This window comes from Pleurodeles waltl, chromosome 6, assembly GCF_031143425.1.
Source record: "Pleurodeles waltl isolate 20211129_DDA chromosome 6, aPleWal1.hap1.20221129, whole genome shotgun sequence".
Taxonomy (NCBI): domain Eukaryota; kingdom Metazoa; phylum Chordata; class Amphibia; order Caudata; family Salamandridae; genus Pleurodeles; species Pleurodeles waltl.
Window position 1 is genome coordinate 659,111,281 of NC_090445.1, and position 22,726 is coordinate 659,134,006.

General features: G+C 44.2%; 1 protein-coding gene across 4 annotated transcripts in view; it reads left to right on the plus strand.

Annotated features, from left to right (window-relative positions):
* Positions 1-22,726, plus strand: part of KDM5B (lysine demethylase 5B) — a 768,574-nt gene that overhangs the window by 44,487 nt on the left and 701,361 nt on the right. For all 4 annotated transcript variants that reach the window (XM_069239028.1, XM_069239026.1, XM_069239029.1 and 1 more), the window contains exon 2: positions 6,037-6,114. In XM_069239028.1, the coding sequence (XP_069095129.1) occupies positions 6,037-6,114 (78 nt within the window). The remainder of the gene's footprint in view (positions 1-6,036; positions 6,115-22,726) is intronic.

The following is a 22,726-nucleotide window of genomic DNA, read 5'->3' on the forward strand; positions in this document are numbered from 1 at the left end:
TAAAATCAGTTATACTATGCACCGTAGGAAACTGGTTAAAAAGGAAGAAAAGTATAGTAGTGGCCTTGAAACAGCCAGCCATTGCATACGTTCAAGTTTGCTTCTGGGGCAAAATGAGTAGCTATTATGGTTAGAGTTGTATGAGTAAACAGGTGTAAAAGGGATCACATGACATGCCACGAGATGGGGAAAAAAATCTAGAAATGTGCATGGTAGTTATACAATTCTGGAAAGCCTGAATACTGAATACTTATTATCCAACACTGCCTGACCTAACCTTCCCTTGAAACTTTTCAAGAACCATTTGGTTGTGAGGGCCCAGCGGGTGAGGACAATCGCCATGTGAGATGAAAGTATTTCTTGTAGGTAACAGCCAAGATTTCACACACCTGTCATCAATGTATAGTGGGAGGAGGGTTGTTCACCAGTGTGAATCTTGTCCAAACGTTATTGAATGGAAACATGCAAGCCTCTGTGAGCAATTGGATTCCTGAGCAGTAAAAATGCAACTATTACAAATGTAAGACATCTATTGAGGCATACGCTGGTACTGTACAGAGGTGCTACTGTGCATTTGCCTTTTAATAGCCATGTACATATGATTAAGCTTCTAAACGAAAAGCCATGCTCTTTTTGGAGAGGTGTTGAAGACTTCTGCCATGCCAGATAAAAAGAAAACTTGTTTCCTGTATTTCTGATGTTAGCATGTAATGGATAGAACGTTTGTCTTCATGTTCTCCTTGGAAGTAGCCACCATTCGAATTGGTAGTATTGTAGTAATCAGTGTGTGTGTCTGTCCTCCCTCTTAGTATGTAATGTGTGCAGGTCGAGTAGGTGGAGTGAAAATGGTGCATTTTTGAGTTAGGCAATAAGTGAGTCCATGGGTAGGCCCAGTTGCGTTGAGGTGAATCTACTATTAGAAATTGATGTTCCTGGTATGTGGGAAGTAAGCCTAATGGATGTGAAGAAAAAGCCTGAATCTATTTTTTTTTTTTTTCCTCAAATTGTATTTGGATAAACTTCAGTCCACTTCATTATGATGCTCCGACTAGCAGCCTATGAGCACCTCTAAAGACAAATATAGCTTACAAAAAATGTGTATATTATTGGCCTGAAGTGTGGGTTCAGGATTTAAGTTCCCTCTCCTACCACCAACCACTCCATGAATGTGTAAAATACACTGTGCAGGATCTTCCTTGCTCCAGGTGCTAAGTGTAAAGGCATTTGTTCCATAAGATATGCAGTGTTTTACAGCATGTCAGTCTTTAAGTAGAATATCATACCTAAAATCAGAAGTTGCCAGTGGAATTGGGGGTTCCTTGAATTCTGAGGTTAGCTACTCAACTTCTTGTGTGAGAAATGGTTTCCAACTCATTGAAATTTGAAAGTATTGTTTTTAATTTTGAGGCCATTAATGATGAGGAATTCAAGGGTACAGTCAGAATCAAGTGCAATGGTAGACATAAAAGCTGATGTATACTGTTGTAGTGTTATGTTTGGGTATAAATCCTTGAATCAAGAAGAGATGGGGCTATCTATTGTTCAGTTATTAAAAAGTGAGTATATGTTCTTCTAGAAGGCTTCTTGGGGCTCTGTTCATATTTTTATTTTTTCCTGATTATTTGAATTATGCATGTATTCACTACTAATTCTGCCATTATTCACTATTTACATACAATATCTGTCCCATTCAGCAGGTACTCGAAAGGAGTGCAGTAATTGTGGGAGTAGGTCTAACATCTGACGAGGGGTGCTAATCTGTTAATTTGTAATCCTACATGAATGTTAAACTTCAGAGCTTGTAACGGCGCCCTTCATACAGTATCAAACATGACAAAACGTATACGAGTAGCATGTATTTATTGTAGTACTACTTGAATGGGCAATTGTTCTGGTGGTGCAAACCGCCAGATGTGTTGTGGGAGGGGAATGGGAATCTAGAAACTCTTTGGAATGGATGGAAGGAGAGGTTGGATCTTGGGGTAGAGGGCAGTAAGGTAAATCTACCTTGGGAAGTTTAATTTTTAATCATTCTTCCACCCAAAGTTTCAATGCCTGAATATGAGAATGGTCTGGTTGCATCATTATTGCTGATCTTGTCTTTCAGGTAGACTAGAGCTGCATCTGTCGGTTCTTAATATAGTGCTCTGAACCTTGCCCTTAAATAATGTTGTACTAAGAGCCAGCAAAGACCTCAACGTGACGAGGATGTCCCTGACCCACTGTTGGAATGAATTGTCTTCACTGCAGTGGTTTGGATACCCTTCAGCCTTAGTCCCCTTTCTTAGGAAGGCTGTGTTAAGAGATCTACAGTATACTCTAGAGGAGACAAAAGAATCAATCTACCATGGTGTGAAAGTTACAAGGAAAATGGAAAGAGATGGCTATAACAAAAGGAACAGTCTTTTAATAATAAGTGACAATCGAGTTGGATTAAATGTTTCTCTCCTAGTCTTCCTGTTTTTATTTTGGGTCCTGTTAAAGTGCACGTTAAGTCACCAGGAATTGAATTATATGAAATGGATATATAGGTGCACTGAACTTGTTTATGCATGCAAGCCCTGTTGCAGTTGTGAGAGTGATTTCATTTGTTGGTTGCAGTGTCCTTTAAAAATTATTATTTGCTAATGGTCAGTTCTGCCCTTTTCTCCCTCTTTTTTTCAGTTTCAGAGTAGTGATCAACCACTGTATTATTCCACTTTGGATTCTTTATCTGTTACTGTGACAGACTACTTGTTGCTGCCTTTTCACTGTGGGTGTTTAAGGCTGGTAGCTGCCCTCGTTTTATAGCAGCATTCTGTTCCTCCCACCAGTGTCCACCCCCCCCCCCCATGTTGACATTTGTTTTGGCTTGATTCCAGTGCTGTCCTCCTGGAACATTTGCTCCACCATTAAATCTTTAATAAAAGGTAGCCCTGGGTTTCATATTTTTTTTTTTTTAACCTAATGTTATTTTACTACTCCCCAGCATGTGTTGATTATGTTCTTTTGGTACAGCACCGCGTCAGCATGTTGACCTAATCTTCAATTAAGCTTATTTTTGCATGTGTTTATGTAACATTAAAATATACTTATTTAAAAAAAGAAACACCTGGTGCCTAAACGTTTAGCTTGTTCCTCAGGAAAGCCACAATATGCCCTCTCTCGTAAAATGTAGGTAAATCTAGAAGCAGTGATGTGAAACTTACTTTGGCCCATAAATCTTCTCAGGGTGCTCTGCTATTAACTTGATTAGAGGTTTGTTGAAGTGTGAGGCAAGAACACTTGCAAGACCTATTTAATTTTGTTAACATAAAAAGAAAATACTTTTCGAGCCTTATTTTCCAAATTCTGTTCAGAGGTTTACTCATTTCTAAGTAGTACAGACATCTTCTTGCCTCTCCTCAGGGCTTGTGATTTCTGATGTCGGTAGCCACTACTGACCACCAAAACATGACAGAAAAAGATGAAATTATGAGTCAGGGTTGACCAAGTTATGTGGCAAGAGAAGTCCAGTTCTGAATTTACAATGCCAATAGCTCTAACTCAAGAAAATGTAAGATCTATTGCATTGCAAATGCTTGGTAAACTTGATGTTGGTTGCTTTAAATGTCTGTTTTGTAGCCCCTGTTGTCAACCTGGCCTTTTTATCCAGGCTGTTGAGTGCTGTAGGTAAAGCTATTTGTAACAGTAATTGTTGCTTCTCTAAATGTGTTTTGTGGTATCTGCTGCCTTAACACTGTGCTTTGCTCTCAATGTTGACTGTTGTAGGAATCGCTGTGCTTTTGCTATCAGTGTATTTGTGGTTTTCTGTAATTTCGTTGTTTCCTTCTATCATCACTGTATGGTTTTTCATTTGTAATTCATTTTAAATATATTTGAACATGTCTGGTTTGGTGGTGCATATTCTGTTTTATACTGATGTGCAACTGATTGTTTTTGTCTTTCGGAACTCAGTCTGCTTTCAGTCTTTTTCTGGTGTGTTTTTTTTTTTTTTTTTTTTGGATCCACTGATTCGGTTATGCTTGCTTTTTTTACTAATCATTTATCACTGTTCCAATAGAAAAATGATTTCTGCTGCACACCAATCTTTTTCTCCGTTTTGCCGCACATCCTCTTTGCATATGTTGGTGTCCAAATCAGTATTCTTTCATAGGCTTCTCACTTTTTCTTTTTTGTTTTACAAAACTAGGTGGTAAAATCGAGTGCTAGAAGTGCGAAGTATTCTTAAGATCCTGCCTTATTTGTGGAATTTTCTTTTTATGGTGCATCTAGGTGGATACTCCATACCATTAGCTGGTCCCAAGCTAGTAGGTGTTTGTAGTCACATGATGACTAGAAACAACCTTATTTCTATTATTCTTTTTTTATTACAATGATGATGTGTTGGGTTTGGGACCTGCTGGTGCCTGGATTATTTTACAGTGCTGACTGGGCCTCCATTCTTTCGCTTTGCCTTCTGTATCTTTTGACTTTCATATTTTTCATCCCAAACCTGTCTCCCTGACATCTTCCCTGCAAAACCCCTCCAAACAAGCTCCCACATCCGGGAGAGCCAGGGAGGGAGAAGCAGGCTACTTGTAGTAGCCCAGCACCGAGAACCAAGGAACCAGGCACAATTGTGCATCTCTCTACAGGAAGGTGGCTTCACTAACCATGGTAATTTGCAGCAAGATTACAACCTGAACTGCTGGTGGTGGCCCGGTCTAGTAATTTCCCAGAGGGGGGGGGGAAGGCGTGTTAAAGTGTGTATCAGAGCCTACCGGCTACTGGGCTGGCTGTGTGCGGGGAGAAGGTTCCTTTGCAGTTTCACAACCTAAACAGAGCTGCGATGGAGGTTGCAACCTGTATGACTGATGTGTGAGGCAAAGGCATCCAAGGGATATCACCCCTTAAGTAGACCAGTTGGGTATGTGATTGAAATGTCTATGAGTTTACACAGTGCAAGACGGCCTCCATGAAACCATAAGAGATACCACTCAATAACTTCTGTTTCTGTGGAATGAAAGCATTTAAGGACGATTTCTTCAGTCTGAGAGGCAATGCAGAGAGACTAAACCAGAAGGAGACTGCCTTTGCCTTCATTGTTAAACAAAAGCTGACAAGTGAGTAGAAGATGCTTCTAAAGTCAGTAAATGCTGTACATTCTGGTGTAGAACATAATTAGGTGTAGAAAACAACAAGGCTAAGTTCAGTTTTCAGGAACCAGGGGCAGTAACATAAGAGACAACAATGGTTCATTGTAGACTTGATTCTAAAAGATAGCAATTATACACGTGTGAATACAGACGCTCGCCACAAATGGTACATTATTCACAAATGTAATTTTAACTCATGACCTACTCAACTTAACAACCCACACAACTTCTAAAATAAATATGAAGACCAGCCGTAAACGAATTATACTCCCAATTTATTGACCAATTCAATAAAACAATCCTATGGTTTAATGTGCTCAAATGCCCATGTGAATAAGGCGTAAGAAAGTGCATCAACACAAAAAAAGGCTCTTCTGTGGATTTACGTAAATGGGGTCAAAAAGAGTCTATATGGCATTGGCTGCTGGTCTGATGATTCATTTGTCTTTGTTGTCTGCTTTTTCTCTGCCTCCGTGGGTAATGTTCAGTGAATGGCAAGTTTTGTGAAAAAACTAACAGGTGCCTGCAAAAGTTATGTTCATTATTCAGTTCCGTACTGTGCTAGATTGATTACTGATTTAGACTTGCTCCTTTGATATTCGGCACCTGTCTGGTGAGACCTAATGGCTTTGTCAATGCTTGTTTTTAATTGTTACCTTTGACTGGGTGTACTGTTTTAAAGCCATAACATTTTGTACACTGTCACATGCTGTTGAAGGGACTTAAATAATCCCCAGTGTTAACCTCTTCCCTGTTCTCTCTTGCCACCCTTGCTGTCTGCGCCCCCAATATTTTCCTTACTTGGATTCAGTTTAATCTAGATGACCGTTCAGCTCCCACTTACTCGGCATCACTCTTGAAGTTTAGCTATCTCTAATTATATGTACTGTGATTTTAATTGTATTGCTTATCTTTTCAGGACTGGCAGCCACCGTTTGCGTGTGATGTTGATAAACTCCACTTCACTCCTCGCATCCAGAGGCTGAATGAATTAGAGGTAATGTTCTTGGTGAGGGGGACGGGGGTACTTTATTGGTTTTATTGAAATACATTTTACATATGCACAATAACTGCAGTCCCAAATCATTCAATTATCATAAATCACAAAAATCGTTGAGTGGCTCTCATATAAAAGTTGTAAATTGCTTTTCCAACCAAAATGAGAAATTCTCCAGCATTGGATTTTTCATATAATTCACATGCTTAAATCGTTCCTCGTCATTCTGGGAATCCCTGGTGACTTAGAATATTAGTAAACAGTTTGTTTAGTAGCACATCTTCCTTATTTCAAGTGACCAAATGTCAGCCAGTGATTTGAACGTGCTGAGATTCAACCCCCAAAAGGCCACTACAGCTCAGATGTAATGGCACAACTGTGAATGGTTCGCATATAAGAAAGTGAGCTTATGATTGGGGAGGAGAGTTGGTTTCATGTGAAAATATGAAACTCAGCAGCACTGGAGAGCTGAAGTAACACATTTCTTCTCTACACTGTTCTGTGAGACACTAGAGCAAGAACCAGCACACCTAGACTTTTGGATGAGGGTCTGGTAACTTCGGGCAGGATCTTGAGTGATCTCAAAAACCTAATACGATTTCACATATATGCATGCCCAGTGAGAAATCAGTTTTTAACATCAAATATATACTTGGTGCCCTTGTTGATTAATTATTCCCGACTACGACCCTGTTCCTTCAGCTGTTCTAGTATAGAGACCGAATTACACTTGAACGGGTGGACATGGACATTCGTGAACAGATAAACAGTTAATTAACCTCCGACAAGATAACCATAGCCATTAAAGCTTTCGCAAGGGTTCAAGCCTGTGGAAAAGGTGGTGTGACTAACATTTTATAGGGAATATGTAGGTATGTCTGCCTCTGATCCTTCCCTCCTTTAAATCCCTCCTACTACCTTCTGATGATTTGTGTGAAAGCCCTGCCTAGTGGAGTACTACCTCCCCACTGGTTATAACCATGTTATTGAAACTGGGAACGTGACTGAACTGCTGCTCATCCTACATGTTGCTAATAATTATCCGTGTTTATAATCTAATACTTGGAATTATTGCTAAGGGATTGAGCCCTATGTGGACCCATCAGGTCAATATGGGTGTATCCTAAATCAGTTTACTTTGCTTAACCTTCTCAACCTCACTGCAATGCTACATAGTATCGGCCCTAATCCCTCTATGATAGGACTTTCTGTAGATGCCAGGTAAGTGTGTGTGTGTGTGTGTGTGTGTGTTTGATTCACTGGAATGAACATGTGTGTTTGAGATGTTATATAGACCGGTAGTGGGAGTTGTTATTTTTTATCATATTTTAAAAACACTTTACTTTATGCAGATGACATAATGTTATATGAACAAATCATTAACTTTGGAACAATAATCTGTGAGGTGATAACTTGTATGGTAACTGGGAAATATTTACACTTGCAAACTAACGAAGAAAGCAGATTCTGATTTTCAGCTGCACTGGTGGAATGACTCCACAGAATACTTAAGTTCAAATTGTTAGTGACCCAGACTGGATGATTCCTGATGAGCATGACATGACTAATGATAAACTGACAGTACTAGTGACTGATGGCTTATGCTAACCAAATCTCCAACAAGCTATTTCACTGTAGCTAAAATGGTAGTCTTGCAGAGAGAGAATCTTATATTGATTTTGTTATGCTCCTGTTTCTTTTGACACAAGCAGCATTTGCTAAGTTAAAAATAATATATGTAAAACATATTTGGTCGGAGGGACAAACTAGGAGTTGGTAGGAGGTGTTTACAAGTCCGATAAAGAGGGGGGCTAGTAGTACTTTATTTACAACTGTACTATCTGGCTCCACAGGTGCAGTTTGCAACTTTTTGGGGGTTTTGTCCACCTCTTCATTCCAAACATTTGCCGTTACAGATGAGTGGTAACCAGTGGCACCTTGCAGACCATCTTAAGTATGCCTCCTATGAACAACCAGAAATATATTCCACACTATACGCATTGCATGGTATGATTTGTCATGCTTCGCAGGACTTCACCTTTAACAATTGTCCCTTTTACTTCCACTAGCTAATAAACCGACTCTGCCTGCTTCCCTGCAGACTTGTTTAAAGTGGATCTTGAGCATAATGACTTTGAAGATACTCTGATAACTTGTTTTTTGTTGGGGGGAGGGGGGTTCATAATGGTCCATTCCTTCAAGAGAGGGGGATTGTGACATGCCATTGATTAACTGTTTTAATATATGCTCAAAAGCATAGTCTATCCATGTGGAAATCTTCCTCACGTTCCCCCATCAGAATATGGAGTTGTCACTATATTGCATATGGAAAGCAACATTAAACATGTGATCTCATTTATGTAGAGAAGCTTGCAAAATTGTTAGTGAAACTCTCAGCTGTTTAACAAGCCTGGTAAGAGGACCTGGGATCAGAACTGTAAAGTGAGCGAAGGAAATACCTTCATGTCGGGCGGGTAATCTGAAGGTTGATGACTGTAAACGATGCTCAGCCAAAGGGGCAGATTTATTGCAGTTATTGTGGCACTGCCCTACCATGGTGGGATATTTGCCGAGGTGTTTGCTTCTCTATCATAGAGCATCTAATCCTCCTTGTAGTACTAATGAGTTGTGTAGCTAAAGTGCCTAAATCCTACAGAACGTTTAGGGCTACGTTGCTGGATTGGTGAAATGAAGAGTAGCCTTGCTGTTGGGTGGTTTGATGCTGCAACATGATTATTGGATACATAGTTAAGACCATTGTAACGAAATGGTTGACACATACTCTACAAATTTGCTACAAGTGGCTGGTCCTGTTATTTTGGGGTCAGTTTGATGCCATTTGATCATTAAAAAAGGTGCTACTAATTGAGGGGAACAGATGTGTGTTTATTGATCTGATATTTTCAGTTCCTCTCTCCGTGACGCACACAGGGGAAACTTGTAAGACTGTATTGGGCAAGTGAACCAAACGCATGTGTTTTAGATCCTAATGTTGGTGTTGACCACGTGTGGAATCTTAGGTGACATTGTGATTGTATTTATATAGAGCTCACTACCCCTGAGGAGGCATCAAAGTGCTTTTCAGTGAGTAGCACACTACTCTGGGACTAAAGAGGAATTAGTGTTGGATTAGTATAGGGAAATATGAGTACAGAATTAGTAGTAGTACATTTGAGTCGAGGATGTGTGAGTTTGTTAGTTGGTTTGACTAGAGTAATTAAGGGATAGAGGAGGAAAGAATCCAGAGGTGGTAATTGGGAGTTAATAGTAATAGGATGAGGCTTGGGATGAGTAAAGAAGCGGAGGAAAGAATCTGTGAAAAGGGGATAGGGAGATCATAGTAGCAGAAGGGGTTTTGGACGAGTCACAGGTGAGATAAATGAGGGAGTATTTAGTAGGGTTGTTTGGGAGATCATAGTAGATAACCGGTTTGGGGTGAGCTAGATGCGGTAGAGGAGGGAAGAGCTTAGGCAGGGTTATTTTGGAGATCAAAGTAGTAGAATGGGTTTTGGGTGAGTCAGAGTGGGAATGGAGGATAGATTGATTGAGGCATAGGGTGAGGGGAAAGGCAGAGTAAACCTTACAAGAGAGTAAATTGTAGTTTATTTTATTTTTTTAATGTAATTTTTTAAAACAAATTATTAACCTTTTTTTTCCCCCTCTAGTACAGTAGGGCTAGATGAATACATAGATATGTAAATACATAGATAGGGAATATGTGCAAGGAATATAAAAATGGGTATAATGAGACGTAAAGGTGGACTGTATAAACAGACTTTCAAGATTTGTAACATTTTATGGTAAATAATAAGTATACTTTCCTAACATTTATCTGGCCTCAATTTTTCAATAACGAAATGCTTGTTGTTAAATAGTTAAGATAACATTTTCTCATTATAATATAAAAAAGGAAGCAGGAATTCAAAAGTATCTACTGTAACACCTTATCTAGGAGCTATGCAATGACCTACGAACATGTTAAGCATAAAACAAAATCTATATATATATATATATTTAACCATGAGTAATTATACATTTGTTAAACAGGCTTAAAGAATGTGTATAATGTATTATTATGAAATAGTACCTATACATATTTCTTAAAGAACTACACAGAGCTAGAATATACACCTAATCAGATTATAAATATTTATCAACGCAGGCATATGCAGTCTATTGCTGTTTGGATATGGTGGTTATGAAGGAAAGATCCAACTCTTGAGTAGTCTTCTGAAGACCTGATAGTTATCCGTGGATCTTATATTTGGGGGTAATGGATTCTGTACATTGGCTGCTTGAACAGAGAAGGATGTATAACCTATTTTCTGATGGATACAACTACCTGTGGATTCCTCACCTGATGAATACTCCCATGGCGCCAGCATTTGACGGAAATCTTCTTACTAGTCTCTGCACGTCGACGAGGACGTCACTTTAGCCCACGCGACGCCGTCTGACGTCATACAGGCAATAAGAAGTCCTCGCCGACGTGCCGATGACAGTTCCCTTTTTTCCGTGCATTCGAAACGGTTATCTTCGAGGGAGTTACTGTTACCTTCGTGGTTACAGTGTATTGTCTGCTGCGTAGTCTTCTCTGCGGTAACAATGTCTCAGAGGAAGTCGGGTTTCAAGCCCTGTCGAGAGTGTGGGGGCAAGATGTCAGTTACAGATCCTCACTCCGACTGTCTATGGTGTTTGAGCTCCGACCACGACGTCTCGACTTGCGATTCATGTCAACACATGAATCCGAAGGCCCTCAAAGAGCGCGAGGCCAAGTTATTCATGGCAAAGTCAAAGAAGAAGGAGAAACATCATAAGAAGTCTTCTTCGCCAAGGTCTCACCGGCGTCATCGAGACTCCCGGCGCCGTAGAGACTCACGACGCCACTCCAGCAAGGAGTCTCGTTCGAGGTCACCTTCGGCTCGGCGTCGGAGGACTTGGGAGGTCAGCCCCACGGTCACGCCGCATCCATCGACGCCGTTGCCCTCTCCGGCGTCACCGACTTCACCTGGTCAGGCGTCAGTGATTGAGGTGGTGCAGCCTCTTGTGTTTTCTCCGGCGTCGCAGACGTCGAGGCCGGCGTCGGGGTCGCCCTCGATCCAGGCACCCCAGTATCCGGCTTTTCCCACTCCTGGAGCCGATAGTACCGCGTTTCTTAATGCGATGTATACCATCTTTCAGCAGATGGCTCCAGGAGCTGCTCCGGCTGGTCCTTCGGGGCCCTTGGCCTTTTCGTTGGGTGATCCTGCGCCTCTTCGGCCGGCACCCTTTATGCCCTTTCTCCCTTTTGGGAATGTGGGCTCGGCGCCGGTGCCGGCGTCGGTGGCCGCTCCGGTGGCTTCGGATGTTTCGGCCCCGGAGGTTGCCCCTCCGTCGAAGTCAGGATTTTGCCCTGTGACTCCGGTTGGTCCATCGGCTCCTGCCTCGGCGCCGAAGCTGCCTGTGGCGCCGGACGCGGCGTCAGATGCTTCTGGAGATCGGCGCCGTTCTTCGACGTCGGCGGAGGCCATGTCGACTCCGCGTATCGAGGAGAGACTTCATTCGAGGAGGCGTGCTCTCCGTCTTTTAGAAGAGCAAGAGTACCAGCGAGTCCTAGAGGAGGGAGAGATTGAGGACTCTGGAGACGGACTGCATGGTCTGGATACAGCCAGTGGGCTGGACACTTCCCCTGAGTGGGACCTTTCATCTCCAGGGGAATATACGGAGGAGGCTGCTTCCTTTCATGCTGTGGTGAGGAAGGCAGCGAGCTTTTTGGACCTGCCTTTGCCGGTGGCAGAGGCAAAGCAGAATTTGCTGACAGAGGTATTGCATCCGGCCTCTGCTGCAGCTGAGCCTCTCTTGCCATTTAATGAGGCTTTGCTGGATCCGGTGTTGGAGGTGTGGAAGAAGCCGGTGTCTTCCTCGGCCGTTCATAGGGCTGTGGCCAGGAGGTATCGAGCTGCACCATCTGACCCTGGCTTTCTCTCTAGACACCCTACGCCGGAGAGCTTGGTGGTGCAAGCCTCCTGTTCCTCAAAGTCAGCGCCTGGTTCCTTCCCGACGGTGCCTGGAGACAGAGACTCCAAGAAACTGGATGCGCAGTCCAAGAAAATATTTTCGTCATGCAGTTTGGCGTTGAAGGCCACCAACGCCACGTGCATTCTGGGGAGGTACATCCATGCGCTGATGGATGATATTTCGTCTTCATTCACGGAGCTTCCCCAGGGTCTTTTGGATGTGGTCTCGGACGCCCAGGCTGCCGCGACCCAGATTATCCAGTCTGGGCTGGACACGACCGACTCGGTGGCCAGGGCGATGGGCACGGCTGTGGTGGCAAGAAGACAGGCCTGGCTCCGAAACTCAGGGTTCTCTGCGGATGTGCAGTCGACCCTGCTGGACCTCCCGTTTGATGGGGACAGACTGTTTGGAGCCAAGGCAGATTCAGCCTTGGAACGATTTAAGGAGAGCAGAGCCACAGCCAAATCGTTAGGACTGCAAGCTCCTTCTTCCTCTGCCTCTTCTAGAGTTTTCAGGAGGTTTCGGGGATTTGGGCGTGGCTCTTATTCCTCTTCCTTTCGGGGGAGGTTCCAGCAACCCGCCTCTTCCCTCCCCTATAGGTCATTTAGAGGGAGGGGGAGGGGTGGGGTCCGTACCAGAGGAGCCTCTCAACAGCACTCTGCCTCTTCCTCGTCCTCTGGAGGGGTGCAGCAGGGGAAGCAGCCTTAGGCTTCCACCGTCTCCCACTCACTCCTCTCCTGTAGGGGGAAGATTACAGCGTTTTCTCCACAAGTGGAAGTCTATCACAACGGACACTTGGGTTCTCGGCATTGTGGGAAAAGGCTACGCCCTTCCCTTTCGGGAGTTCCCGCCCCTCATCCCGCCCCGCCCATCTTATTGTTCAGAAGAACACCTCCTGTTGCTAGAACAGGAGGTTCAAGTCCTCCTTTCAAAGGGCGCGGTAGAGTTGGTCCCAGAGCAGGAAAAGGGTCGAGGTTGTTACTCAAGATACTTCCTGATTCCCAAAAAGGATGGTCAGTTGAGACCAATCCTGGATCTGAGGATCTTGAATTGGTTCCTCAAACAGGAAAAGTTCAAGATGCTGACCCTAGCACAGGTGCTTTTGGCGTTGAACAAGGAAGATTGGATGGTGTCTGTCGACTTGCAGGATGCTTACTTTCATATCCCGATACTCAAGTCGCACAGGAAGTATCTCCGGTTTGTGGTAGGGTCGCAGCATTATCAGTTTGCGGTCCTCCCGTTTGGTCTTACTTCAGCACCTCGAGTCTTCACAAAGGTGATGTCAGTGGTTGCGGCGGAGCTCAGAAGGAGGGGGATAGCAGTATTCCCTTACTTGGACGACTGGTTGATCAAAGCCAAGTCCCCGGAGCTTGTGTCGCATCATCTGCAGTCAACAACCCAGTTGTTGTTCGACCTGGGCTTTTCGGTGAACGTGCCCAAATCTCACCTGGAGCCCTCTCAGCGCCTCCTGTTCATAGGGGCAGTACTGGATACAACATTGAGTCGAGCCTTTCCTCCGCCTCAGCGGATTCAAGATATTCAGGAATTGGTTCCAATGTTTCGAAATGGAGCGGTAGTTCCAGTCCTCAAGGTCCTTCGTCTGCTCGGTCTGTTCGCCTCCTGCATTCTGTTGGTCACGCATGCTCGCTGGCACATGAGGGCTCTTCAGTGGTGCCTCCGAAGGCAGTGGTCTCAACACAAGGGAGATTTAGAAGGTACTGTCAAGATCTCCAGAGATGCTGCTGTGGAATTGAAGTGGTGGATTGCGGGCAACAATCTTTCACAGGGGAAGCCGTTCGCGCAGTCGCCACCAGTGGCCACGGTAATAACGGATGCCTCCACCCTAGGATGGGGAGCTCATCTGGGGGATCTGGAGATCAAAGGGCTTTGGTCTCCAGAGGAACAGGTGTTTCATATCAATCTGTTGGAGTTACGGGCTGTACGTTTGGCTCTCAAGGCCTTCCTCCCATCCCTTCGTGGTCAGTCGGTACAGGTCCTGACGGACAATACTACCACGATGTGGTACATAAACAAACAGGGAGGAGTAGGGTCGTACCTTCTCTGCAGAGAAGCTCTTCGGCTATGGTCCTGGGCAAAGGACCATCAGATTTGCTTGGTGGCAAATCATCTGGCCGGGGTCTTGAATGTACGTGCGGACAGTCTCAGTCGCCAATTCTCGGCAGACCACGAGTGGCGTCTCCATCCAGATCAAGTCTGTTTAATCTTCCAGATGTGGGGGTTTCCTCGGATAGATCTGTTTGCCACTCGGGAGAACGCGCATTGCCCGTTATTCTGCAGCCTCCAGTATCCGATGCAGGGAGCGTTGGGAGACGCGTTTCAGATAACCTGGTGCGACCAGTTGCTTTACGCGTTTCCCCCCATACCCTTGATTCCTCGAGTGTTGAGGAAAATTCGCCAAGACCGGGCCCAAGTCATCTTAATAGCTCCGGATTGGCCAAGGAGGGTATGGTACTCCGACCTTCTCCAACTCTCACTGTGCCCTCCGCTCCGTCTCCCTCTCAGGGCAGACCTCCTCTCGCAGTCGCAGGGGCAGGTTTTACACCCCAACCTCCAGAGTCTGCACCTACATGCTTGGAGATTGAACGGGGCAACCTGAGTTCCTTCTCTCTCCCGCCTGATGTAGTGGATGTTATCTTAGCGGCCAGGCGACACTCCACTAAATCTATCTACGCTAATAGGTGGTCTAAATTTGTTATGTGGTGTGGAGAGAGACAGATGGATCCCTTACATGCTCATCTGTCACATGTTTTGTCTTTTGCACTGTCTCTAGCGCAGAAAGGTTGTGCAGTAGCTACCATTAAGGGTTATTTGTCGGCCTTGTCAGCCTTCATTTGTCTTCCAGACCAACCATCGTTATTTAAATCCCCTATTGTTCTCAGATTCTTGAAAGGTCTTCTGAATCAATATCCTCCAAAACCATTCGTTATGCCTCAATGGGATTTGTCCTTGGTCCTGACTTTCCTTATGGGGTCCCCTTTTGAGCCTATGCATTCTTGCCCCTTAAGGTATTTGGTTATTAAAACAGTATTCCTGGTAGCTATAACATCTGCAAGGAGAGTGAGTGAGTTGCAGGCCTTATCGGTTAAACCCCCTTATATAACGTTTTATGGGGATAAGGTGGTGTTGAGGACCAAGGCTGCTTTCCTTCCGAAGGTTGTTTCACCCTTCCATTTGGCTCAGACAATCACTTTGTCCACGTTTTATCCTCCGCCTCATCCTTCAAAGGAGGAAGAAAGACTACATCGCCTGGACCCAAAAAGGGCGTTGAGCTTCTATATCGACAGAATGAAGGATATCAGGCTGGAGGATCAGCTGTTTGTCGGATACGTGGGCAAGAGGAGAGGAAAGGCAGTCCACAAGAGAACACTCTCCAGGTGGGTTGTTCTTTGCATTAAAATCTGTTACTCTTTGGCAAAGAAGGATCCGCCTGAGGGCATTAGAGCTCACTCCACCAGAGCTAAGTCGGCCTCTTCGGCCTTGGCCAGGGGTGTTCCTGTGGTTGACATCTGCAAGGCCGCAACTTGGTCGTCCCTTCACACTTTTGTGAAACATTACTGTTTGGACTCTGAGGTCAGAAGGGACGGTCATTTTGCACGGTCAGTGCTGCAGGATTTCTTGGTTTGACCATTTAGGCACCCACCGCCGGGCGTGGTACTGCTTTGGGACTCTATTCATCAGGTGAGGAATCCACAGGTAGTTGTATCCATCAGAAGAACGAGTTACTTACCTTCGGTAACGACTTTTCTGGTGGATACATTAGCTACCTGTGGATTCCTCACGGTCCCACCCGCCTCCCCGTTGCCTTTTTGGTCTCTCCAAGCAATCCTTGAGTGTGCTCCTTTTGGTATTCAAAGTTGCAATACATTTTGCATGTATGATATTTGTATATATGTGTATATTTATATATAAATCTATATATATATTGGGTATATACATGGTTCGTATGTATAAATATATTTATTTGTTTAAAAAAAAAAAAAAAAAAAAAAAAAAAAAAGTTATATTAAATCTATAGCTATTTTATTGCAATGTTGTGTGATTTACAATATTAAGAGATGTTGCTTTGCTCTTTCATTGCATTGGGTTATTATTATTATTCTCATGCACGTAAAAAATGTTGGTACTGTCATCGGCACGTCGGCGAGGACTTCTTATTGCCTGTATGACGTCAGACGGCGTCGCGTGGGCTAAAGTGACGTCCTCGTCGACGTGCAGAGACTAGTAAGAAGATTTCCGTCAAATGCTGGCGCCATGGGAGTATTCATCAGGTGAGGAATCCACAGGTAGCTAATGTATCCACCAGAAAAGTCGTTACCGAAGGTAAGTAACTCGTTCGTCTCTTTCTTGTATGATGGTATTTTAAGGCGGGGTGCCAATCTTGAGTGGAGGTTTCTTTGTTGAATGTATTTGGGTATTTTGTTTCTGATGAAAAGCAATCCTATTCATGTATGGCTTTGTGGGTGATACAAAGCAGCTTGAAGGTGAAGCGTCTGCCAACCGGTAACCAGAGTAGTGCTCTCAAGGCAGGGGAGATGGGGGCTTGTGGCTTTATGTAATAGTAGCCTGGCAGCTGAGTTCTGAATACATTGTATTTTTTCGTAATAGATGGAGATGATCCAAGGAAGAGGCCATTGGCATAATCCAGTTTAGATAGTACAAGAGGGATAGTAGCCTGCACCTTGTGAGGAAATCCGAGGTGGGGGAGGGTGTGTTGCAGAGTCTTCAAGGTGATGAAGCTTAATCATGCTAATTTGTCCACTTGGGCATTTATTGTTAACTTGGTGTCCATGGTAATTGCAATGTTTTTTAACTTCCTCTGATACTTGAAGAGATGGTCCCAGATAGTCAGGCTAGGCGCACATTGGGTTATAATTTTTCCACTGGCCACATATGAGTATTACTGTTTTGGAAGCTTTCATTTTGAGATAGCTCCAAATCATCAACTGATCGGCTCTGAGGCAACTGAAGATTTGTGAGTTTTCAAGGTCTTTGGGGCATTCCAATTTAAGTAGTATTTGTGTCTCATCTGCATAGTTGTAGCACGTGAATTAAAACTCATTAATCCGTTTTGGTAATGACATCATGTAGATGTTGAAAAGCATAGGTGGGATGATTGATCCTTGTAGGACCCTTGCATTTGTGATGTAGAGTTTAGATGAGAAGTGGGGTAAGGGGTAATAGATAATATTAGTTCTGTTTTGAAGGTAGGAAATAATCCAGTCGAGAGCAGGCCCTTCTATGCCGGCTTCCTGGAGTCTTTGAATTAGTGTCATGGTTAACAGTGTCAATAGCAGCTGAGCAGTCCAAGAGAAGTAGTGCAGCAACTCCATTGCAGTCAATTGTGTTTTTAAGATCGTCCCAGATTGCCATGAGTGCTGATTCAGTGCCTCTCCCTGGGCGGAATCCAGTTTGGTAGTCAAAGTATGGAGTTGTCTTCATTGAATTGTGACATCTGAGCAAATGCTGCTCTTTTGGCCAGGAAAGGTCCATTCGTAGTTGGTCTGTAGTTGTTGGGGTCATGCGGGTCTAGGTGTGTTTTCTTCAATTATGGATGTATGTAAGCCTTTTTAAGGGCTTCAGGAAAAGTTCCTGTAGTTAAAGATTTATTGAGGATTTTTCTTACAGATGTGGCAGCAGAAGTACATAAAATAATGTTCTTGAAGTTGTGTGGTGGACAAGGGTCAGAAGGGCAGCCGGAAGGCCTGCTTGTTTTGACCAAATTCATAAATGCATCTTGTGATATTTGTTTGAAGGAGTGCAGAGGCTGGGTTGGTTTACTCTTGGAGGGGATTTTAGGATACGAGTTGGTGCTGATGGTTTTCTTCTGTTTTAAATAGGAGTCCAATGTGTCTGCCTTGGTTGTGTAATGAATTGCCAGTTTGTTTGTGAAACCTTGAGTAGTGGGATGACTTCCTTCCATGCATTTAGGTTTTCAAAATTCTGAAAATGTTCTAAAATTCTTTAGTTGGAGATTTAGCGTTTTGAATTCTGTCTGAGTAGTACCTTTTTTGTCGATTTGTGTATTCTGTTACCTTTGTGTAGCTAAAGTTTGTATTGAATGTTATTTGCTTAGTGTCCGGTCCATTGCAGCCTTCTGATTTGTTTGCTTTATCTTTTTGAATTCTGTGTTTCTCCAAGGTATTGGTTTGTTTCACTTTGTCCTGTTTAGTTTTTCTAGAGTGGTATTAGAATATCCAAAGCTTCCTGTAGCCACGCCTAAAGGTTTGGAACAGAATTTGTCTAGATCTGTGTTGGCTGTTAGTTGTGTTTCTAAGTCTTCAAAGTTGAATGTGCTTCATGGTCTATGTATGTATGTATGGTGCTGTAGGAAGTTGGCTCTGTATGTGCTATTTCAAAGTAAGGAATAGCATGCACAGAGTCCAAGGGTTCCCCTTAGAGGTAAGATAGTGGCAAAAAGAGATAATACTAATGCTCTATTTTGTGGTAGTGTGGTCGAGCAGTAGGCTTATCCAAGGAGTAGTGTTAAGCATTTGTTGTACATACACATAGACAATAAATGAGGTACACACACTCAGAGACAAATCCAGCCAATAGGTTTTTGTATAGAAAAATATCTTTTCTTAGTTTATTTTACGAACCACAGGTTCAAATTCTACATGTAATATCTCATTCGAAAGGTATTGCAGGTAAGTACTTTAGGAACTTCAATTCATCAAAATTGCATGTATACTTTTCAAGTTATTCACAAATAGCTGTTTTAAAAGTGGACACTTAGTGCAATTTTCACAGTTCCTAGGGGAGGTAAGTATTTGTTAGGTTAACCAGGTAAGTAAGACACTTACAGGGCTTAGTTCTTGGTCCAAGGTAGCCCACCGTTGGGGGTTCAGAGCAACCCCAAAGTCACCACACCAGCAGCTCAGGGCCGGTCAGGTGCAGAGTTCAAAGTGGTGCCCAAAACACATAGGCTAGAATGGAGAGAAGGGGGTGCCCCGGTTCCGGTCTGTTTGCAGGTAAGTACCCGCGTCTTCGGAGGGCAGACCAGGGGGGTTTTGTAGGGCACCGGGGGGGACACAAGCCCACACAGAAATTTCACCCTCAGCAGCGCGGGGGCGGCCGGGTGCAGTGTAGAAACCAGCGTCGGGTTTGTAATGGAAGTCAATGGGAGATCTAGGGATCTCTTCAGCGCTGCAGGCAGGCAAGGGGGGGGTTCCTCGGGGAAACCTCCACTTGGTCAAGGGAGAGGGACTCCTGGGGGTCACTCCTCCAGTGAAAGTCCGGTCCTTCAGGTCCTGGGGGCTGCGGGTGCAGGGTCTCTCCCAGGTGTCGGGACTTAGGATTCAAAGAGTCGCGGTCAGGGGAAGCCTCGGGATTCCCTCTGCAGGCGGCGCTGTGGGGGCTCAGGGGGGACAGGTTTTTGTACTCACAGTCTTAGAGTAGTCCTGGGGTCCCTCCTGAGGTGTTGGATCGCCACCAGCCGAGTCGGGGTCGCCGGGTGCAGTGTTGCAAGTCTCACGCTTCTTGCGGGGAGCTTGCAGGGTTCTTTAAAGCTGCTGGAAACAAAGTTGCAGCTTTTCTTGGAGCAGGTCCGCTGTCCTCGGGAGTTTCTTGTCTTTTCGAAGCAGGGGCAGTCCTCAGAGGATGTCGAGGTCGCTGGTCCCTTTGGAAGGCGTCGCTGGAGCAGGATCTTTGGAAGGCAGGAGACAGGCCGGTGAGTTTCTGGAGCCAAGGCAGTTGTCGTCTTCTGGTCTTCCTCTGCAGGGGTTTTCAGCTAGGCAGTCCTTCTTCTTGTAGTTGCAGGAATCTAATTTTCTAGGGTTCAGGGTAGCCCTTAAATACTAAATTTAAGGGCGTGTTTAGGTCTGGGGGGTTAGTAGCCAATGGCTACTAGCCCTGAGGGTGGGTACACCCTCTTTGTGCCTCCTCCCAAGGGGAGGGGGTCACAATCCTAACCCTATTGGGGGAATCCTCCATCTGCAAGATGGAGGATTTCTAAAAGTCAGAGTCACCTCAGCTCAGGACACCTTAGGGGCTGTCCTGACTGGCCAGTGACTCCTCCTTGTTGCTTTCTTTGTTCCCTCCAGCCTTGCCGCCAAAAGTGGGGGCCGTGGCCGGAGGGGGCGGGCAACTCCACTAAGCTGGAGTGCCCTGCTGGGCTGTGACAAAGGGGTGAGCCTTTGAGGCTCACCGCCAGGTGTTACAGCTCCTGCCTGGGGGAGGTGTTAGCATCTCCACCCAGTGCAGGCTTTGTTACTGGCCTTAGAGTGACAAAGGCACTCTCCCCATGGGGCCAGCAACATGTCTCTGGTGTGGCAGGCTGCTGGAACTAGTCAGCCTACACAGACAGTCGGTTAAGTTTCAGGGGGCACCTCTAAGGTGCCCTCTGTGGTGTATTTTACAATAAAATGTACACTGGCATCAGTGTGCATTTATTGTGCTGAGAAGTTTGATACCAAACTTCCCAGTTTTCAGTGTAGCCATTATGGTGCTGTGGAGTTCGTGTTTGACAGACTCCCAGACCATATACTCTTATGGCTACCCTGCACTTACAATGTCTAAGGTTTTGTTTAGACACTGTAGGGGTACCATGCTCATGCACTGGTACCCTCACCTATGGTATAGTGCACCCTGCCTTAGGACTGTAAGGCCTGCTAGAGGGGTGTCTTACCTATACTGCATAGGCAGTGAGAGGCTGGCATGGCACCCTGAGGGGAGTGCCATGTCGACTTACTCGTTTTGTCCTCACTAGCACACACAAGCTGGCAAGCAGTGTGTCTGTGCTGAGTGAGAGGTCTCCAGGGTGGCATAAGACATGCTGCAGCCCTTAGAGACCTTCCTTGGCATCAGGGCCCTTGGTACTAGAAGTACCAGTTACAAGGGACTTATCTGGATGCCAGGGTCTGCCAATTGTGGATACAAAAGTACAGGTTAGGGAAAGAACACTGGTGCTGGGGCCTGGTTAGCAGGCCTCAGCACACTTTCAATTGTAAACATAGCATCAGCAAAGGCAAAAAGTCAGGGGGCAACCATGCCATGGAGGCATTTCCTTACAGGTGCTATGGGGTGTGTTGATTTGTGGTGTTTTATGTTGGAAAGTTACCAAATCTGACTGTGATTGGCGTGATACTTTGGACGGTAACTAGTTCAGGGTTTGCAAAAATTACATCTAGGATGTGTCCAACGATGTGTGTGTGTGTGGGGGATTGTGTACAATATGAAAGCCTAGAATGCTCAAAAGCTCCGCTTTGCACATGTGTGCTTGTTATTGTAATATGTCCATCAGGAATGAGAAATACTGCCTGTCTTATCGTCCAATATAATTTTGACTGATATTTCTAAATAAAGATTCAAAAGAATGTAAGATTAAAAAAAAGTATTTGACTATTGAATGGGTGTGATATAATTGTGGAAGAAACCTGCAGTGGTCATTGGATGTTCTTTCGGTTCTGTTGAGCCTTTGTGGCCTGGGCCCTACAACAGCTATTATTTTGATGTGAAACCAATAATGGTGGTACTTACTTTCATGACAACATGCCTGTGTCCTTTTTTGGGAGGCCAACAGTCTGCTCTTGTTAATAATTACTAATTCAGTGCCTGTGTGTCATCTGATGTGACGTAAACCAAATGAAATTTTATTCTTACCTTGCACATGCCTAAATATCTCGGAGGGTTCTGCTAACCCTTTGTATTGGTGCAAATCTGTATACACTAAAATGAAACACATGTCCATGTTAAGGCATTTTGGGTGTAGGACGACAGGATGTTAAAGGACTACCTCCCAATTAAGCTTTAGTTAAAACTGGGCTTTGGAATATGTGGGCCAGAACCAAAATTAAGGAAGAACAAGACATGTTGGACACGATACATGGAAAGCATTATACAGGATGAAGCATAGAAAGATTGAAGCAAAATAGGTCACAAATTTGAAAAGAAAAAAGTAGCAATTCTAGGAAGGGCTGTGGTGAACACCCCTAAACCCATGTGCATATCGTTATGAATCTCAATTTGCAGTTTGTGTTTTCACCAAATCCAGTCCTTTCAAAGGAGGGAAGTCTATATCTCGGATGCCCCACCATTTTGTCAAATGTATTCCAAGTACTTGAAACAAGGTGTCCTGACAACATTGAGTTATGTGGCAGCCCTGTTTTATAAAATCTGTTTAATGCAAATCCTTCACCAGATTCATTTCAGAGTCCTGTTTGGTCTTTACAAGAGCACATTTAGCAACTCTAAAGTAGGGTACACTGCTTTTAAAGAAATATATATATATATATTGTCACAATTGAGCGTTTGCATTCGGTAGACATGCAGAATCTCGGGCTTTGTTTGTTAGTACTGCAGGCGTATTACTAACCATGTATTAATGTAATTTCAGGTTTGAAACTGCAAAGGCCAAGAGTTTAAAATTATGCATCTGAAAAACTTTGTCAAGTGTTTCATTTGTAGTGTCGCTGTGGAGGTGCCTGACCAGGTGATCAGTATGAGCTTCCAGCTCCTCAACTATCCCCTCAATTCAAAATCTCTACAGTGCTTCTAAGTGACCTCTCCTAAACAAAACAAAATGCTGTAGTTGATGAGCAAACGTAATGGTAACCATAGACCTTTTTGTGTGTTTCTGACAAGAAAGCAGTCGCAT